At 37.7% G+C, this 18,701-nt stretch overlaps 1 protein-coding gene across 15 annotated transcripts in view; it reads right to left on the reverse strand.

Annotated features, from left to right (window-relative positions):
• Positions 1 to 1,023: 1,023 nt before the first annotated feature.
• LOC106882264 (phospholipid transfer protein C2CD2L) overlaps positions 1,024 to 18,701 on the reverse strand; it is a 90,263-nt gene continuing 72,585 nt past the window's right edge. For 4 of the 15 annotated variants that reach the window (XM_089338638.1, XM_089338636.1, XM_089338649.1 and 1 more), the window contains exons 8-16: positions 18,631 to 18,695; positions 17,622 to 17,749; positions 16,759 to 16,957; positions 13,151 to 13,267; positions 9,604 to 9,728; positions 8,564 to 8,587; positions 6,089 to 6,182; positions 3,325 to 3,492; positions 1,024 to 2,416 (exon numbers count right to left, since the gene is read on the reverse strand). In XM_089338638.1, coding sequence (XP_089194764.1) covers positions 2,190 to 2,416; positions 3,325 to 3,492; positions 6,089 to 6,182; positions 8,564 to 8,587; positions 9,604 to 9,728; positions 13,151 to 13,267; positions 16,759 to 16,957; positions 17,622 to 17,749; positions 18,631 to 18,695 — 1,147 coding nt within the window. In that variant the 3' untranslated portion in view covers positions 1,024 to 2,189. Of the gene's footprint in view, positions 2,417 to 3,324; positions 3,493 to 6,088; positions 6,183 to 8,563; positions 8,588 to 9,603; positions 9,729 to 10,816; positions 10,867 to 13,150; positions 13,268 to 16,758; positions 16,958 to 17,621; positions 17,750 to 18,630; positions 18,696 to 18,701 lie in introns of all 15 variants that reach the window. The other 11 variants (XM_089338643.1, XM_089338640.1, XM_089338650.1 and 8 more) reach the window with 5 other exon arrangements.

The following is an 18,701-nucleotide window of genomic DNA, read 5'->3' on the forward strand; positions in this document are numbered from 1 at the left end:
ATGGCCTCTGCTTTACCAGTTGTGCTCTTTACAGTACTTTTCATGCCTGCTATATTATTGTTTGCATCACCTTTGCAGGAGGAATTTGTGTTGGATGAAGATAGAAGATTGTGTTCTGGTATTCATCTGCATCACTTTCATCTTTCCACAGCTAATTTTGAACCCCATCTTCCCTGTTTATTTTGCAAGCTTGGTACTTAGTTCTTGCAGGTCAACTCTTGTTTCTTGCAGCAGGGCAAAGTCATCATCGAAGGTCAGACCACAAAACCTTCCCATTTTTCTCTACTACGGTCTTGCAGTGCTCCCACTGATTAGTTTCTTAGTCAGGAAGTTAACTACAAGCAAGAAGAGAAAGGATGAGAGTATGAAACCCAGATAAACTCCAGTAATATATAATATGAAAGTATTACAACTGCAACAGACTGTAGTTTTATCTCCAGATGCTCAGAGAGAGAGATTCTGCTCCAATAATCAAGAAAATTAAATTTTCTAAAGTATTTCAATCTTTTCTAAAGGCTGTTCCAGGAAACCTATTGAAATTCTTTCCATTGAAGAATGGAGAGACGAAACTATTAGAATCTGCTGTAAGAATGACACATCCCCGGTAATATTGGTAAATGAGAGGCCTTGAAATACTTTCTCAACCCAATCACAGTAAGTGAAATGGTGAAAGATTACTGTGAGTGGATTAGAGGATAAGTGGGTGACTGTGGTCACTGTGAAAGGGATGATTGTTGTCAGTACAAAGGGGGGGCTGTTCTATCAAATTACTGGAGTTGTTCTAGTAGTTGATGACACTGCTGTGACATACATATTTTTTCCCCAAAAGCTAGACAATATATTGTGAATATATATATATATATATATAACATTTGAGTCAATTTTTAGTGTACACACACACACACACACAGAGACATATGCACACACATATATAGCCCTTCCATGTCTATCTGTCTATATATGTTAGTGAACCATGAATGTACAGTACCTCTCTCTGTTGTAAAAAAGAAATCACTAGAAAGATGTCAAAATTCACTTTTAATTGAGGCAGTCGAGTTGCACAGATGGTCCAGTACCAAACTAGACATTTCCTGGTATCCTGTGAAATAACTTATAGTTTCGAGTTAAACCCATTAAAGAAAAATTTCATCCATCTCTGCTTTATAGAACGAGTACCAGTGATGCACTGGGGTTGAGAAAAGTACTTTTGTCACACCTATTTAAATAATGGAAGCAGAGTTTTGTGACAATACGAAATAAAGAATTGTTTCTAATCTTTTGTAGACAGAAACAGCAATATTTTAGATTTATCACAGAAAGATAAATCTAGCTTAATATAATGGTACACATTGATGGAGTGTGTGTGAAAGAGAATAACATCGCAGCTTGTATGATTAAAGAATTAAACATGGAAGACAAAAAGAACTTATTGTGTGTGTGAGTGTATGTGTGTAGCTCCACAATACAAAACAACAATTTGGCTCAACTCAGCTCCTCCTCAACAGCAACAACAACAACAGCAACAACAACAGTAATACAAGTGGAGAGAGTGCTGTAGAGAAAACAAATAAAGCAAGCTGAGACTGTGTCACCGTTTCCTACATTCGTTGACACTGATTCCTCTTAATTGTGATGCAAATATATTTTAGAGAAAGTTATGATTGCTGTAAATTTCTTTTCCTTCTTCACTTTGAAAGCTCATTCATAAAGCAATGTCTGTATTGTTAAAGAAATGAATAATTATTTTACAGAATGGTGTAACCAAGCTGTCAAGCAAATGTCATTTTGGGTGATTATTTTATTTTAAAAAATATGTATAAAAAGGTGAATTAGACAATCTTTCCTTTTATTTCAGATTATTTTTGCTTTGTCTTATTTGTTCTTCTGTACACTCCTGATTACAGTTGCAATCCTGTCTCTTAATTCTATTGAAGATCAGAAAAGATTTCAAGAAGATTTCAAGTGTAAATATGCAAAAAGTTTAAAAAGGAAAATGCCGATCAAATTACTAAACACAAACAAACTTCCTGATTACATCTAGGATTCTTGTCTTACCACTCGATTTCATTGTTTCAAAATATTCTCATTGGAAGCAGCAACTGTCTTCCCATTCAGATGTTGGCAGTCGGAAACAATGTTGAAGTCAGGTTCATTGCTGCTTGAATATAGAGATTAATATTAGCATTAAGTTATGATGTAAGTGTTGGAACATATGGAGAGCGAGTGGAGTCTATAGAACCTTCACGAGATGAGGCAGGGTAACGCATTGATGAACGAGACAGGGAACTCTCACGGGATGTTTCACCTGGGTCTCGTGTTCTCTTGCGTCCACGCCGGAACAATTTTTTGAGGCTTCCACCAAGAGATGAGGATTTCTTTATTGGTGGTACCTCAAGGCTGATTCCATTAATGTCTTCTGCAATTAGAAAGCATCACACAAAAAAAAAAAGATATATGAGAGAGTGAAAGCAGAGAGTTTTTATGAACTTATATTTTAGGTTAACATTACAAATGTTACAACATTGTCGTCACATTTGATGGGTTCCATCTCGCTATTTCTGTTCACCCGTTGAGGTTAAATAAAGAAATGATGGATCAAGAGGGAGTTGTGTGTGTGTGAGAGAGAAATGAAAATGAAAAGATTGAGATACTGCTGTATGCACACACACACACACACACATAACAATAGACATAACCATTATGATGGGGGGGGGGAGTGATAAGTATAAATGTAATGTTATTACCAGTTTGAGAAAATGTCAGTAGCACGTTCAGGTTTGTGAATGAGTCCGTCACTGTGTTTCATCAGACAAAACACACTTGACAAACCCAAATGTGCTTTTAGCAGATTCAAACTGGTAATAATGTTGCATAACCATTCTTATTTCAATTCTGATTTCTCCATCAGACAGAATTTGTTGAGGCAGATTTATGACATAATAATGATCATAATAAAATTATTGTATACAGTGCTCAGGTGCACTAGAACTTGTCAAAAGTGTGCATAAAGCATATGCAGTAATGTACAAATGCCTGGAAAGTGAACAGTGTAGGAGTCAGATCCATGCTTGCGTGTGTATGGAGGGGCGTTTTTTTTGTTATATTTAACAAGAAAACCACAAAATAAAAAAAAAAGTTTTAATACAGAAATCTTTTTGATCAATAAAATAAAAGACAGCTAAGAAAATAATTTTAGCCAGAATTACACAAATGCACTCAGAGATGGCTATCACAGACAAGTGACAGGGTCATTAAAATGAAATCTAAATTCATGTTTTTAATTTAGGTGAGAAAGAAAAAGGGAAAGAGATGAAGGAAGAGTACCTGTTGATTTGGACATAGGCTTGAAGCTGGACTCATTTGGTGACAGGTAGGTGTTGCTACCTCCTTCTGATTTCAGGGACTGAGCTCGGTCTGCACTTTGGGACCGCACCTTGGAACGACCAAATCTTTTCTTAAGGGTCTTGGCCAGAGAGAAGGATTTCTTTTTCTCTACGGACAGGAGTGAAACAAGAATGTTAAAGAGGACCACAAAGAACATGGATAAAAAGACAAAGACAAGAAATTATGAATAAGTTCATCATTGATCTGACAACCATTTAGCTTCAGTTAACGAGTGAAAACACAGAAATTTCATCTCTGACCATAATTGATAGAGAATCATAGTTTTTAGTCATACACTGACTACATACACACTGCTGTCTGTCTGCATATATGTTGTCTAAGGTGAGTATATGTAGATGTATGAATATCATTCATCATCATCGTTCAATGTCTGTCTTCCATGCTGGCATGGGTGGGATGGTACCATAAGAGCTGGCCAGGTTGAAGCCTGCAAAAGACTTCTGTGACCGTTTTGGCAGGATTTTTACAGCTGGATCCCCTTCCTAACACCAACCACTCAGCAAAGTGGACTTACTGCATTTTACATGGCAAAAGCACAGGTGAGGTCAGTTTTGGCAAGGTTTTTACAGCTGGATGTCCTTCCAAATGCCAACCACTTTAGAGTGAGGACAGGGTCATAGAGTACTTGCAAGACATAAAAAAAAAATTTTAAGAAGGGAGGAGGCATTGGAGGTGGTGATGATGAAAACGTTATAGTGAGACAGATACAGGTGTCTTGTTGAAGAGGAAGTACAAGGTTACATGGCCGGAGGGAGAGAAATATCAGGAATGAAGACAGAAATAGGTGTGCAACTGCAAAGGAAAGACCTGGTTACCCAACCTGAGTGAAGTGCAGGAGAAGGAGAGAGAGAGAGTGGGAGACAGCAGGATGGAGATGGTGGCAAAATGCCGGGCATGCTCACAAGGAATGGGGATCAGAGTAGGAATGAGATGGTTGAGTAAAGGAAGAGAGAGAGATACAGATGGTGGCAAGTGCCAGGGTTCGAACCCTTGGGGTTCAAATGCCAAAACTTAAGTGGCAGGATATTGCGAAGGGAGTGTGATTAAAGAGTGCGAGTAAGTGGTGAAAGGCCTGGGTATGTATGGAGTTGGAGGGGCTACCGGATAGCAATGATACAGAGGAACGGGGGGGGAGGAGGAGGTTAAAACAGGGTTGGGGAGTGATAATTAGGTATAGTGTATGAAAGAGGAAATGTGGGAAAGAGATGTGGAGATGTAGATTGGTTTTGTTGGGGGTAGGGAGCTAGCAGATAGCAATAATAGAGCGAGACAGGGCATGTGTGTAGAATGCACAGGTTGGGGGTAGGCGGAGAGCAAAGATACAGTGGCCAAGAGGACAGGATTGGGGGGGGGGAGGTAATCACAGTACATGAAGTGGAGATGTGAGGGAGAGTGTAGTTTGGTTTGTTGTGGTAGAGTGTGTGAGAAGTTTTCTTGTTAAGATGGGGTGGGACACACAGGGATGAAAGAAGCCCGTCATATATAGGTATATATATGTATTTGTGTTTGTCTCCCCCCCAACATCGCTTGACAACCAATGCTGGTGTGGTTACGTCCCCGTAACTTAGCAGTTTGGCAAAAAGAGACCGATAGAATAAGTCTTGGGGTCGATTTTCTCGACTAAAGGCGGTGCTCCAGCATGGCCACAGTCAAATGACTGAAACAAGTAAAAGAGAGAGTAAGAGTATATCATGATCATTGTTTTATGCCCATCTTCCATGCATGTGTGAGAGTAGGTTGGTTGATAGGAGCCAGCCAGGAAGGAAAACTGCCCAAGGCTACTGTGTCTGTCTTGGCAGGGATTTTACAGCTGGATGCTCTTCCTGACACCAACCACTCCGCTGAGTGGACTCAGTGCCTTTTACATGGCACTAGCACAGGCAAGGTTAGTTTTTGGCATGATTTATACAGCTGGATACCCTTCCAAATGCCAACCATGTTCCAGTGTGGACTGGATGCTTTTAATGTGGCACCTGCACTGGCAGGGTAACCAAGTAACTCACAAGACAAGGGATTATGAGAGGGGCAGGGGGTCATTTGAGGAGGGGTACTTGTGTCAGAGGATGAAAGGTTAGAGTGTGGTAAAAATTGAAATGGAAAGAAAATGTTCATAAAATATTCTTTATGCACAAAACTATGCACATCTTATTATGGTGGTATGAGACCAGAGCAGCAGGCCCTTGTGGGTGAGACTCTGGATGAACCGTTGGAATTTCATTCTGGACGAACAGCTTCAATGCAATGCCTATTAACAGACCTGCAACATGGAGGACTGAAGCCACACTTGAACATTGATAATCGATGTGCAGATAAAGGAATCCCCATGCTGAGACATTGCTGCAGTATTAGGGATCAGCTCTTCATTTAAAACTTCATGCTAGGAAAGGGCAGAGTACAAGAAGAGGTCTGCATGGCGCAGACAGCCACCGATATATATATACGGATGAGACTAAATAAAAAGGAATTTTGGTTTGCTTTGATAAAAATTGAAAAAAAGAAACAAAATCAATGTTTTTGTTGGTTTGTTTTTTTTTCTCTTGACTAAACATTAACTTAGATTTTTATCAACATTTTGGTGGAACATTATTGATGGTGGTGGTGGAGGTAGTGATGGTGATAGTATACAAACACACACACACACACACAGCTGGATAGCAAGCTAGGGAGAGGCCAGAATAGTTACCTTTATCGGACACAGTACTTCCAGTTTGAGATTTGTCAGCGGAGGCTGAAGAAGGACTGTCAATATTATCTTCTCCTGGCAAACTGTCTATGGTCTGCGAAACGTGATGGAGAAGAATGGAATGTCAAGAAAGAAGGATTAAATAGGAATCAATTGGTTAAAAGAATCAATGTCAATACAAGAGAATCAATTGATTTACTTCTGCTTAATTAACATATTGTAAACCATTCAATACTAATTAGATCCAATCAAATCATTCAACTCATGCAAGTATGGAAGATAGATGATGATGATGATGATGATTTTCAATATTTACAATGAAGGCAGGAAACTGGCAGAACCATTAGGAGACCAGGTAAAACACTGAGCAGCAAGTTCTGAGGTTGACTTTCATTCTTTCTGGTTAATAAAACAAGGACCAATTGAACGCTGTAATCAACTGACCCCTTCCTCTGAACTTTCTGGCATTGTGCCAAAGTTTGAAACCAAGATTAATTAGTTTTCTCCTTATAACCTGATTGTTAAAGACACTACTTTAGCCCCGAGCTGACTAAAGCCTTGTGAATGGATTTAGTCGATGAGACAGAAACTAAAAGAAGCGAATTGTGTGTGCGTGTGTGTGTGTGTGGTCACCTTTGTCTCAACATCTCATGATGACACTTTCCTCTCTATTACTCGATTAACTCATCTGCTAATTCTCATCTTACTTCATTCGCTGGTTTTCCTGCCTTCATATCCTTCATCACTTTCAACCACAACTGCTGTCACCTTAAATGGCCAATCCTTTTGTTGGCTCAATTCAAAGAAGACTCCCTCTCTCTTTCCCATGCATTCTCCATGTTCAGTAACTTCTCAGCTTATCAATTCTATTCTTCTTTCCTTTCAGCATCAATGAAATCAAGTCTGCTACAGTTGTTCCACAGACATTTCTCTCTGATGACATCTGAATGGCATCTCTCTAACACACAGTCTTACTATTCTCAACATTTCAGACTCCTCATCCTTATGCTGCAGGATTTCTTTTCGCTTCTCCTGATGTCTAGCTCCCTTTCCTGCTATTTGATATTTTTACTTACCCCTCCCTACCCCACCCCATTTCCTCCAGGAAATGACCAGGTTTGTTTATGTCCCTGTTCCATCACAAAATCCCCTTCCATCTAGATGAGGCTTTACACCAACCATCAGTCTGCTCTGCCATCAGTCTGCTCTGCCATCAGTCTGCTCTGCCATCAGTCTGCTCTGCCATCAGTCTGCTCTGCCATCAGTCTGCTCTGCCATCAGTCTGCTATGCTGTAGCAACCCTCACTTTTCTCTATAAATCTCTCGATTCCCCCCTCTTCTCGCTCATCAAATAATATTTCTCACAACCTTTCACTCTTTACTGAATCTTTATGCTTCCGTAACCTTCTCCGTCTGTCTAAACTTATCTACCTCTAAACTATTTAAATTTCTGACTATAAAAATGTGCGAAAAATATAATTATCTAACTGTAAAATATAATTAACCATGAACTATAATTATCTGATAGTAAAAAATATAATTACTTGTAAAAATATAATTACTTGTAAAAATATAATTACTTGTAAAAGAAAAACTCTTTTACTATAAAAAGAAAATGAAGTTCAAAAGAAGGCTGTTTGGAATAATGTTAGATGAGAAGATGTGTAGCCAAGAGATGAGGAAATCTCTCCAGCTTGAGCCCCTAATTCTTCATTTTGAAAGGTCAGAGCTCTGGCATAATGGACATGGGATATAAATGTTGTAGGAAAGAATCCCAAAATGGATTCTTCAAGATTAACCAACTGGCAGGAGTGTGAGGAGTAGAACAAGAATGAGATGGTTGGATAATGATCCATAGTCTCTCATTTGGTCAGGGCTGAGAAATCTAATGACAGTTGTTTTTGATAGGACCCAATGGAAGAAGCACCAGAATGGTCCTCCCAGGAATTGTGGGTGGAGAAGAGGGGTGGATGGATGGATAAAAATAAAATGATCTAATTGTAAAAATATAATTATTTTCTTGTAAAAATGTAATTACATATTTGTAAAATATAATTATCTAACAACAAAGAAGTAATTAATTACCCCCCCCCCCCACTGCCACTACCACATCAGCCAATTAAAAAATTAATATGATTACGCAAAGAGAAAAATGAAATAAAAAAATAAAAAAAATAAAATGTTTTTTTCATTTTGCAGGGTTTATAATAGTAAAAGCGGCACAAACAATGAGTGGCAGACAACAATGGTGGCGTATTGGTAGTTGTTAGTAGTTGTAGCCAGTGGCACCACTGCAGCAGTTGAGCAACGACAACAAGTTAAAGATTAATGCTTCGAGTGTAAGAAGAGCAAGGAAGGCTTAGAAACAAATAGGAAAGTAAAGTGAATGGAAATAATAATAATAATAATAATAAAGGTAAGACAGCATGCCAAGCATATGAAATGAGAGTGGAGTTAGTAAATGGAGGCTATTACCTTGATTACAGGTACGACAGGTTCCTGAAGGGGCAAAGAAAAATGGAAATGTTGGATAAACTGAGAGATGAAGGGGAAATGAAGAAATTAGAGAAACTCATTCATGTTTTAAGGCCTTTAAGCATGTATGTATGAGTGTGTGTGTGTGTGTGTATGTACCTGTGTGTATATGTATGTATAGACACACACACACACACATATATAGATACAGGTGTGGCTGTATAGTTAAAAAGTTTGCTTCCCAAACATGTGGTCTCAGATCCAATTCCAGTGCAAGACACTTTGGTCAAGTGTCTTCTACCAAATCTGCTGAGAAAGCTTTTGTTAGCCCAAGGCTGACAAAGGCTTTCTCAGTAGATTTGACAGATGGAAACTGAAAGAAGGACATCATATATATATATATATATACATACATACATACACGTATACATACATATGTGTGTGTGTGTGTGTATCCTTGTCTTGACATCACATAATGGTTGTAAATGAGTCTCACCGTTTTACAAATAGTGTTGTTTATTTCCAGAGTTCTGTGAAAACTTTTCTAAGCAGGGGGCAATATTACACTGCTTGAAAACAGGTGAAGATTGGCAACAGGAAGGGTATCCAGCCGTAGAAAATCTGCCTCAATAAATTCTGTTTGATCTATGCAACCATGGAAAAGTTAAATGATGATGTTGTATATCTTAGTTGTCCTAAAACTTTTCAGAACTCAGAAAATGAACAGGTATTCATATATTCAGTAATTTCTGTTTTAATATAATTCTTGCACATCCCTAGGACTGATTTCCATAGTTTATAAAAAATCAAGGCCACAACATATAGTGTTCCCCACTATATATGATGGTGACTATGTATAATTGTCAACATATGTGGCCACTACATATAACTATCAGCAATTCTTTTGGAAGGCAGATTTGACATGATTTGACTGATTTAAGCATAAGCTCCTTAAATCAGAGAAAAACATGGAAATCACCGTGTTTCTGAGTCAACCCCGATTTGGTTTTACTAAATGAGAGCTGCTGAGGAGAGCTTACCCTTTTCACACTGGTTATAATTAATGTACTAGTTTTAGTGGGTGTGCGTGGTCTTTTGGATCGCTCCAGTAGTTCTCGGATGGCCGTCTCAGCTACTGACTCAACATTGTTAATAACTATCATTTCTGAAAGAAATTGAAATCTGTTAAGCACATTCAGAAACAATTCATGCTGTTGTTAATTGCAGGGAGAAAATTAGCAACAGTAAGATCCAATTCAAAATCAAAATCAAATGAATGCATACACACACACACACACACACATATGTGCGTGTGTGTGTGTATGTGTGTGTGTGTATGTGTGTGTCTGTGTGTGCGTATGCAGACACAAACACACACATACATATCTAAAACATTTCAATAACTAGCATTTCAAAGCGTGTTTTCCATTCATTAACATGAAACGATGTGTTTTCTAACAAGAAACATCTACTTTATCTCATCTATAACTGATATCTTTTTACAGAGATAACAGTGATGCAGGTAAATCTCTAAGTTCAGGTATTTAACAGTTCAGAAATAAGAAACAATTTTTCAATTTTGAAAACTCCCTCCCATTAAGGCAATAAGTCTCCTTTTTCTTTTCTTTTTTTTTTATAATTTCAAGATAGTAACCCCCTGACCTGCTTCTTTCTGATCCTTATTTCTAAAGTGATTTTAGGATCATAAATACATAAATCCTGAATAAACCTGGTAATAAAACATATTTAATCTAATTTTCAATGAATATCAGGTTTCAAAGGAAGGAAGACAATGGGAAGGCTGTGAGTGGATCAAACTGTTTTCAAATGAGTATTGATGTATGATGGATTAGAAAATTTCATTTTATAGCATTTTTGTTTAAGGTCAGACTAAACAAGAGAATGAGGGGTCTTAACGGAGACCACAATCACTACAAACTGACCCCATATAAAAAAAAAAAAGGGAGTCCTTATACAAGTTGCTGTTACTGCCTCCCTGTTTTAAATCCTAGACTATTCCAGACAGTGATACTAAATCTATGCTGATTGAGCAAGTTCAATAATTTCCATCCGAAATGGTGCCATTCTGATGTATTTCGGTTCATAAAGAAATGGCTCATGTTACACACTCCCTCAGTAAAAATTCTGTTGATATTTGGAAGAACACACTTTCAAATTTTGGGGGGTTAGTCAAAGAGTTGTATTCTACAGTGGACATTCCTCAAAGTTCCATTTCTCAACCTTTGTACTTACAACAATTTGGCTGCCTGTTGGTGTAATCTCCCAGAAACCAGGCAGAGCCCCTGAAGTAAAAGAGGAACAGCCTGCAATAACCATTAAACATACAAACCCAGACGGAATAAATACAACATGGACATTGTAGGAAAGACACAGTGGGGGAGAGGAAAGAGAGACAAGAGAAAAGCAGCAATCAAGGTCCATTACATAAATATCATTCAAAATATAACTGTATATAGACATATGCACACACGTATATACACGTGTGTGCATATATGATACAAAGAGACAAGATATGTGTGCATGTCTACTCACACAAATATAAATACATCTATTTATAGGGGTTTATATATGTGTGTGTGTGTGTGTGTACATATGTATAATTAAAAAAATAAATATGTGTGTGTATGTGTGGGCCTATGCATAAATGTATATTATATGTGTATATGTGCGTATGTTTGTATGTAGACATTTATATCATCACCATCATCATCATTATCATCATATTTTCCTCATAATGTTTCCTATCATCATCATCATTTTTACATCTTCTTTCCATTCAGGCATAGATTAAATTCCTCATTACAGACCAAATCAGGCTCCCATCCACAATTATTGTTCTTCCTTCTAGATTAATCATGTGTTACATTTTCCCATCGTTTCTATGGCTGAATACCTTTCCTAACACAGGCCACTTCACACAGTTCTTGATAAAACTAAAAGGTTCTCTTCACCTCATATTGTCCCTCTTTGTTTTCCAATCACTTCATAGAGGTTAGATCTTATCATGGCACAGGTGAGGCTATCCCTTGTTCCCTATAAGACCATATACTCCTCTCCACTCTGTCATGTGTTCATTCACTCAAAGGAACTGTCAATGGATGTGTGGCACAAAACTGGTTATAACATTTGATGGAAGGTGACAACAGCCTCAAAGACAAACCAAAGTCATGGAGGTATTCTGTTGTGGAAGATGAGGCCTTACTTGAAATAGTATGAACACTCAAACATTGTTGGCAGAACCTTGGTCCTCTGCCAATGGCTCATGGTCAACTGCTTGCCCTGACAGTTCTTTATTTTATTGCAATGGGTCAGTCCACTTTTAGTCACCTGGGGGTGGTTGGAATCCTTCCACAATGCAAATAGTCAGTGGGCTTATTAAAAAATATTTGATAAAGACAGGAAGCAGTATTAATATTAAAAAGTAGTCTTAATCTGCTACTTGACATACAGGTTAGGGCTAGATCCTCACCCTACCCACAGCCCACACCTTGCACCATCAGATGACCACCTTTTCTGAGTCATGGCTCATTTCCTGTATGGATGATGATTCAACAATGTGGATGAAGTTGAAAGCAGGTGCAGCGGATTAACCAGCAAAATGGTATAAGCATGGAATTGAGCTTCAGGTACAACAATGACATCAGACAGTAGAATATGAACAAATGCTTTTCGTATGTAATTTGTTTCAGAGATTGTCTTTCCCTCTGATATGAAGTTCATCACAATTACCACAAAGGCATTATTTTACTCTTTTCTTAAAAGGAAAATATTTTCAATAAAACAAGACCCTACTTTGTACGGTATTTGATATATCTTTAATGTCTCTATTGCTGATTTCTCATGCTGCAGAGTTATTCTGAATTATTTCTTTGAGTTCATTTTCATTTATTTTATCTAAATTAGCAAAGATCATATACATTTTTTGAATCTTTTTGCATTTTCTATATGTCTAAGTATCTCATCTGTTGGAGTCCAAGTACAACTGCAGTGCTGGTGATGTCCACTGAGCCAGAGATATGTCGCCAGTTGTCCTCTTATCTCTGGACAGTCCATGGCATGTGAATCTCCTGTCACTTCTCATTTGCAGTTAGTTGCAACTGGCACCAGGCATTTTTTATAACTTCTCTTAAAGCAAAGATAGAATCTGACAAAATTATAATGATATTAAGCATTATCATCATTTTGTGCATGTTTTTCTATGCTTATGTGGACAGGTCTTCTCTAGCAGAGTGTCCTGCAGCTGTCAGTGTGGTCCTTAATCAATCCTTTGTGAATTTCAACACTCATAAATTAATTCACATACCAATTAGTTGTACATTTGTAACATTTTCTCTTTTTCTCATAACTTGGTCCCTCAATATATTCTGCCTAAAATACCTCCTTGGACTTTCGAACAATTCACGATGACACTGCTACACTAATCATTGAATATGACACCTGCTTGTATGGCAGTGAGCCCTATTCTGCCAGGTATTTTCACCATCGCACTGACTATGAGGATAACAACAACAACAACAACAACAACAATCAAAATCACAAGACAACAAAAACAAAAACACTTATTACCTGAAGACTCTTGCTTATCTGTCCGTCCTGCAAATGACGGAGAGGACTGGTTGGTACTTGGAGAGTTTTTACTACTTTCAGAATAAGGACTAAGTTTTTCTACGACACACGGCACACCTAAAATATTGGAAACATGCAAAACTAGCTGGGTGCAGGCTGAAGAACAACAACAACTGCTACAGATAAAAATGAATAACAAAATTTCGGTAACTCTAATGCTGAAATGAATGAAAAGAACAATTCTTGTTGTTTGGCCATATCACGTAGGAAGCACCAACTCTTAACCAACCATTTTAGTTAAGCAAAGTTAATGAAGTCTAGTTATTATTAGTATTTAAATGGGTGGCTACAAGGAAAACCAAGCTACTGTAGGCAAAAGTTTTAGTTTAACAGCAGGGATGGCTGTGTGGTAGGAGGTTTACTTCATAAATATGGGATTTGGGGTTTAATTTCTTTTTGTGGCACCTTGGGTAAGTGTCTTCTATCAGGACCTTAAGGCAACGAAAGCCTTGCAAGTGAAAGTGTAGGGAAGAATGGTGTATGTGTGAGTGTATGTGTATTTACACTGATATTACTGGTGCGATGATGATGATGTTACATTGACATCATTCAAAAGATAAATCCTTCCCCTCAGTAGAATTGAGCAAAAATATTCTACTGAGCACTACAGTGGCATCATTACTCAGAAAACTGCCTCAGTAAGTGTGATCCAACACCAAGCACCAACAATGAAGCTGATGCAAATTTGGTGAAATAACAAACAATAATAACACCACCAAATGTGATATTGATAAACATTTTTTGCAATTTGATGGTTTTTAAACTTATTTTGGATTCGAAATTGAAATTATATAAAACAGGGATTTCTCAGTAGAGGATCCAAACTTGGTCTACCTCTGTTGGGGATAAATACAAATATTACAGAGAGAGAGAGAGAGAGAGAGAGAGAAAGAGAAAGAGAGAGAGAGAGAGAGAGAGAGAGAGAGATGATCTAACATAGTCCCGTGACATGACCTAATACAGTCCAGTCACCTGGATTAATGCAGTTTGTGATCCAGAAACACCCTAAAACACATGTTCTCATAAATGTATTTACATTCTGTGTATTGGTCATGTGACTTGCTTCATCATTCACAACTGTCTTTTTCACTCAAAAGACACCATTAAATTACTGTGACCCTTTCAACAAGATCTTATTTAATGACACAACAAGGGATGCAAATGCTGCACTCCTGATTGTATAGGTTCCACAAGACAGAAGGGGGGGGGGCGAGAGAAAGGACCCATGGCATAAGATCCTTGGCCAGATCCTGTACAAGGGACTGAACTTGGAACATACTTGCATCCATGCTGTGATGTCTTACTTAAACAACACAACCTTTATTCTATAATTGTTATGTTTCTGTTAATATATATTAGAGGTGAATGAATGAAAAGGAGGGGGTCATGCATGAAGGAAAGGGACAGGAGCTTGTGTGTGTGTGTGTGTGTGTGTTTGGATTAAGAAAGATATGATCAATCCTAGAGAAATATAAACATACATACATTTATATACACACTCGTACAGGCATTTCTATATAAACACATATATACATAAGCATGCACACATAGACTGACAGTTATAAGATGATAGACATAAAGGCTACACACTCGATCTTATTTTGTAGGGTTCATGGGGGGAGTAGTGGAAACGGGAGCAACCCACAGCCACATACACATACATGCAACCATATACATAGCCACACAGTTAAATGCAGAGTCATACACATTGTTATATACAGAGCCGTATACACACACATATACCCAACCACACATACAATAAGAATATTTTATGAGAAACATACAGTGTTACATATGTAACATGGCTGTGTTACATGTGACAGTGATATAGTTTAAAGTGGTGTTACTTGCTTACAGTGGTCTGATGTAACATGTAATAGTTGTAAAGTCTAACAAAGTTGTGTCGCATGTGACAGCGGTACAGTGTAACACTCATACAGAGGCATGGGAAGCAAGAGGGGTGGGGGAGATAGCAGCCAGGTTCAATTTAGGTTTTCCTACACTTAAGTGTTAAGGGAGGGATATAGGATTACATAAACGGGTGGAAGTAAGAGGATGGGAAGAGGTGAGGGAGAGAGAGAGAGAGAGAGAGAGAGAGAGAAGGAATAAGGTAGGGAGGAGGTGATGTTTGATTTGTTGATTGGAAATTTATAAATTTGATAGTGAAATCAAGGATTCCTTGAAGGTTTTTTTCACTGCCCCTGTACCCACTTTGAGTTAAACATGAAGGGGTTTCTAGTTCACTAACAATTTGAACAGCAATCAAGATTGACCACAGGGAAACTTCTAAACATTTGACTCCTGTCTGAGCCAACAGGGAGAGCCTTTAAATAATCACTCCACCAAGAAACAGCAGACAAATTGCCTTCCATCATAAAAGAAAGGAAAGACACATTGAAGAATATAATCATGAATATAGCTGATAGACTGATCATGACCGGACTATATTTGATCAGGACTGACCTGGGGTTAAACAAGACTGTTTATGCCTGATGAACACCAGCATATTACAAGTACAACCTTTGCTGACCCTGGGGGAATGAAATGTAGTGAAATAAAATTGATGAGATTTGAAATTAGAAGCTAAAAGCATGTAACTAAAACTTCAATGTTTGGAGTTTGATATTCTCCAGTGTTGGCCATGTTCAGCACCAAGTCTTCTGATATATGGAGTTAGGGATGGAACATGGTCAACAGGGATTCCTGTGGTTGAGATTATTGACCATAGAAGGACTTCAGCCGGATCTGGACTCAGAATGTTAAGGAACTTAATCACTAGAAGGAATTTAGTCAACTGATTCTACCAGTGGGCCTCACTAAAAATAATTCTACCAGTGGGCCTCACTAAAAATAATTCTACCAGTGGGCCTCACTAAAAATAATTCTACCAGTGGGCCTCACTAAAAATAATTCTACCAGTGAGCCTCACTAAAAATAATTCTACCAGTGGGCCTCACTAAAAATAATTCTAATGAGTCCATTGTTAATTATGAGTTGTCAACAGTTAGTAAATCATTAATTGGTATAGATCAACAATAATAGTTAATGAGTTAATTAAGGTATCAAAAATAATTAGATTGTTAATTGTAAAGTATTAACAATGAATAAGTAAATTATTATTAGCAATCAAAATATAGAAATAAACTTAATGGAAAGGAAAAATAAAAATATTCCATTGTTTTCTCCAAAAAGTATCAATGGAATATCAATAAAAATGGTTGGAATAATCTAAGCAAGAGTGCTGGGAATACCTTCTGCTGCTCTGTTTACCATAAAACGGATATTTCAATGAAGAAATATTGTCATAACATATTCAAGCATTTACAGTTTTCTGAGACAAAGGACAAATTGTCGATTAGAGGTGAGCCAATAAATTGTTACTTTGGCTAAAATTGGCTATAAATTCACAGATGGGAAAAAATTCCTGACAAACTCTCAGACTCAATTGATGGAGTGGAATTTTACTCACACCATGCTGACTACTAACAGTTAAAACATTTGAACAAAGAACAAGATGGTTTGATTTTGTTTGGAAACATCACACTTACTCTGATTGCCGGGAAGAAGAGTGCCGTACTGTGGCCGCTGGGTGGTGGTGGTAGTTGTAGTAACTACCGTCCCACCAGGTGTTATGGTGCGTGACACTTCAACTCGGCGGCGTGGAGAGGTCTGGTTGTTTCTGAGATTCTTTGGTCCTAGAGCAGAGTCCATGTATTGTTCTACTTCATAGGATTCCATGAGAAGGAACTGAAAATTAATAAATAAAATGAAACCTGAACAAACTCAAATTGCCATCTTCAGTTTTAGTTGAAACTATATTTAAATTAGCCACCACGTTCAGTGTCACATTAGACCCCATGATGCATCACTTCAATGTATTTCTGCAGCATATTACAAGGAAACAAGACTAATAAATTCCTCCCTGCCCTAGCCAAAGGATTGGTTGAGCCTCATACAGCAGTCCAAGAGACATATTAACTTTCCACTGTTCCTGTAGCTTGTCATAGTGTTTCATCTTGTAGTACTTGTGATGTGGTAGCTGTATACAGTTCGATGGACTGAGCTGCAATGTGGTATCTGTTTACAGTTAGGTGCAGTGAGATGTCATTGTCGTCCCAACCAACTTTCATATCTTTCTACTCCTGTTATTGTCATAATGACTGAGCCCTATATTTCGATACTCCTCTTATTGTCACAATAACCAAAGACAATTATGAAGTGTGTATCACTTGATTATGTCCTAAATAAAGCTTACCATTAAACTGAAAATATTCATGAGGGCCCAACATAATCCCTTATCATTCATCTTAATAACCTATCATAAGACCCCTTCCTGAGGCAGGTTATTGTTGGAACTTCCCATCTTATACAGTTACTAATGTCATTAGAATAAAGATGTTACTATACTGACCTCTACTGTTAAAGAGCCGGCTTGGTATTCCATACTGCCAGAAGGACTCTGTAAGGGAATAATCTGTCGACTGCTTGGAGTTTTCCGGACGTCTTCAATGTAGATTGTTGCATCTCCAAGGAATTCATCTTCAATTAAACAGAAACAATTTGTTGAGCAAAATTAATGCAAGAAAGTGAAACTAGAAATGATTATCTCAGTCATTAAGACTAAATGACATTAAACAACAAAGAGTAGTTTCTTAAGGATCTTCTCAAAAATTTCATTCAACAGAAACTGTTGCCACAAACTGTTATTACTTCAAAAAATTGCTTTTTCTCCTTAGACATGATATTAGATGTGCTACTAATTATAGAATTTGTCTCCAATTGATCCATCTCTGTGTCTTCAAATGCTAATAATACCTAGAATAGTTGCTTCTGACAAGAACACAGAACTCTTGGAGTTTAGAGTCTCATATTTAAAACTGTAAGTGGTATTAATAAGATTGGTTTGAAATTTCTAGCTGCAATCTTTGGTTTAAAGATGTCTGGCAGATCCCGGTACTTCATGAAAGGAGCAAAAGGCAAAATGTCACCCTTCCAGTGAAGGTGGATTTTTAAAGGACTCACACGAAATATCATAAAACGTTTTGTGGGAACTCATCTTGAAAATGGTTTTATAATATGAGATGGTCACACTAGGATTTATAAATAAAAATGTTTCATCATTTAGTCCATAATTCAACTAAAATAGTCATAACTGTAAAGCATATCAGACAAAATATTCAACAACAACAGCAACAACAACACCACTGTCACTTGTACTGTTGCTGCCATCACCATCTTGAAGGTGTTGTCATTGTTAATATGATCCTCGTCGTTGTCGTCGCCACCGCCGGCGCCACCACCACCACCATGACAAATTAGAGTGTCTAAGTCTACCATGATTACTCAGCTAGTAAGTATTTCTCTCTAAACAGATGGTAGTGGTGGTATAAGGTTTGCTATTGAATGTAAACTGAACTTACCAGCTGGGGACTTTCCCTTGTCATACAACTCGAAACGAAGTAGGGTCGATGCTGGAGAAACATCCCTGAGA

This window comes from Octopus bimaculoides, chromosome 20 (genome assembly GCF_046866305.1).
Source record: "Octopus bimaculoides isolate indiv1 chromosome 20, ASM4686630v1, whole genome shotgun sequence".
In the NCBI taxonomy this organism is placed as follows: domain Eukaryota; kingdom Metazoa; phylum Mollusca; class Cephalopoda; order Octopoda; family Octopodidae; genus Octopus; species Octopus bimaculoides.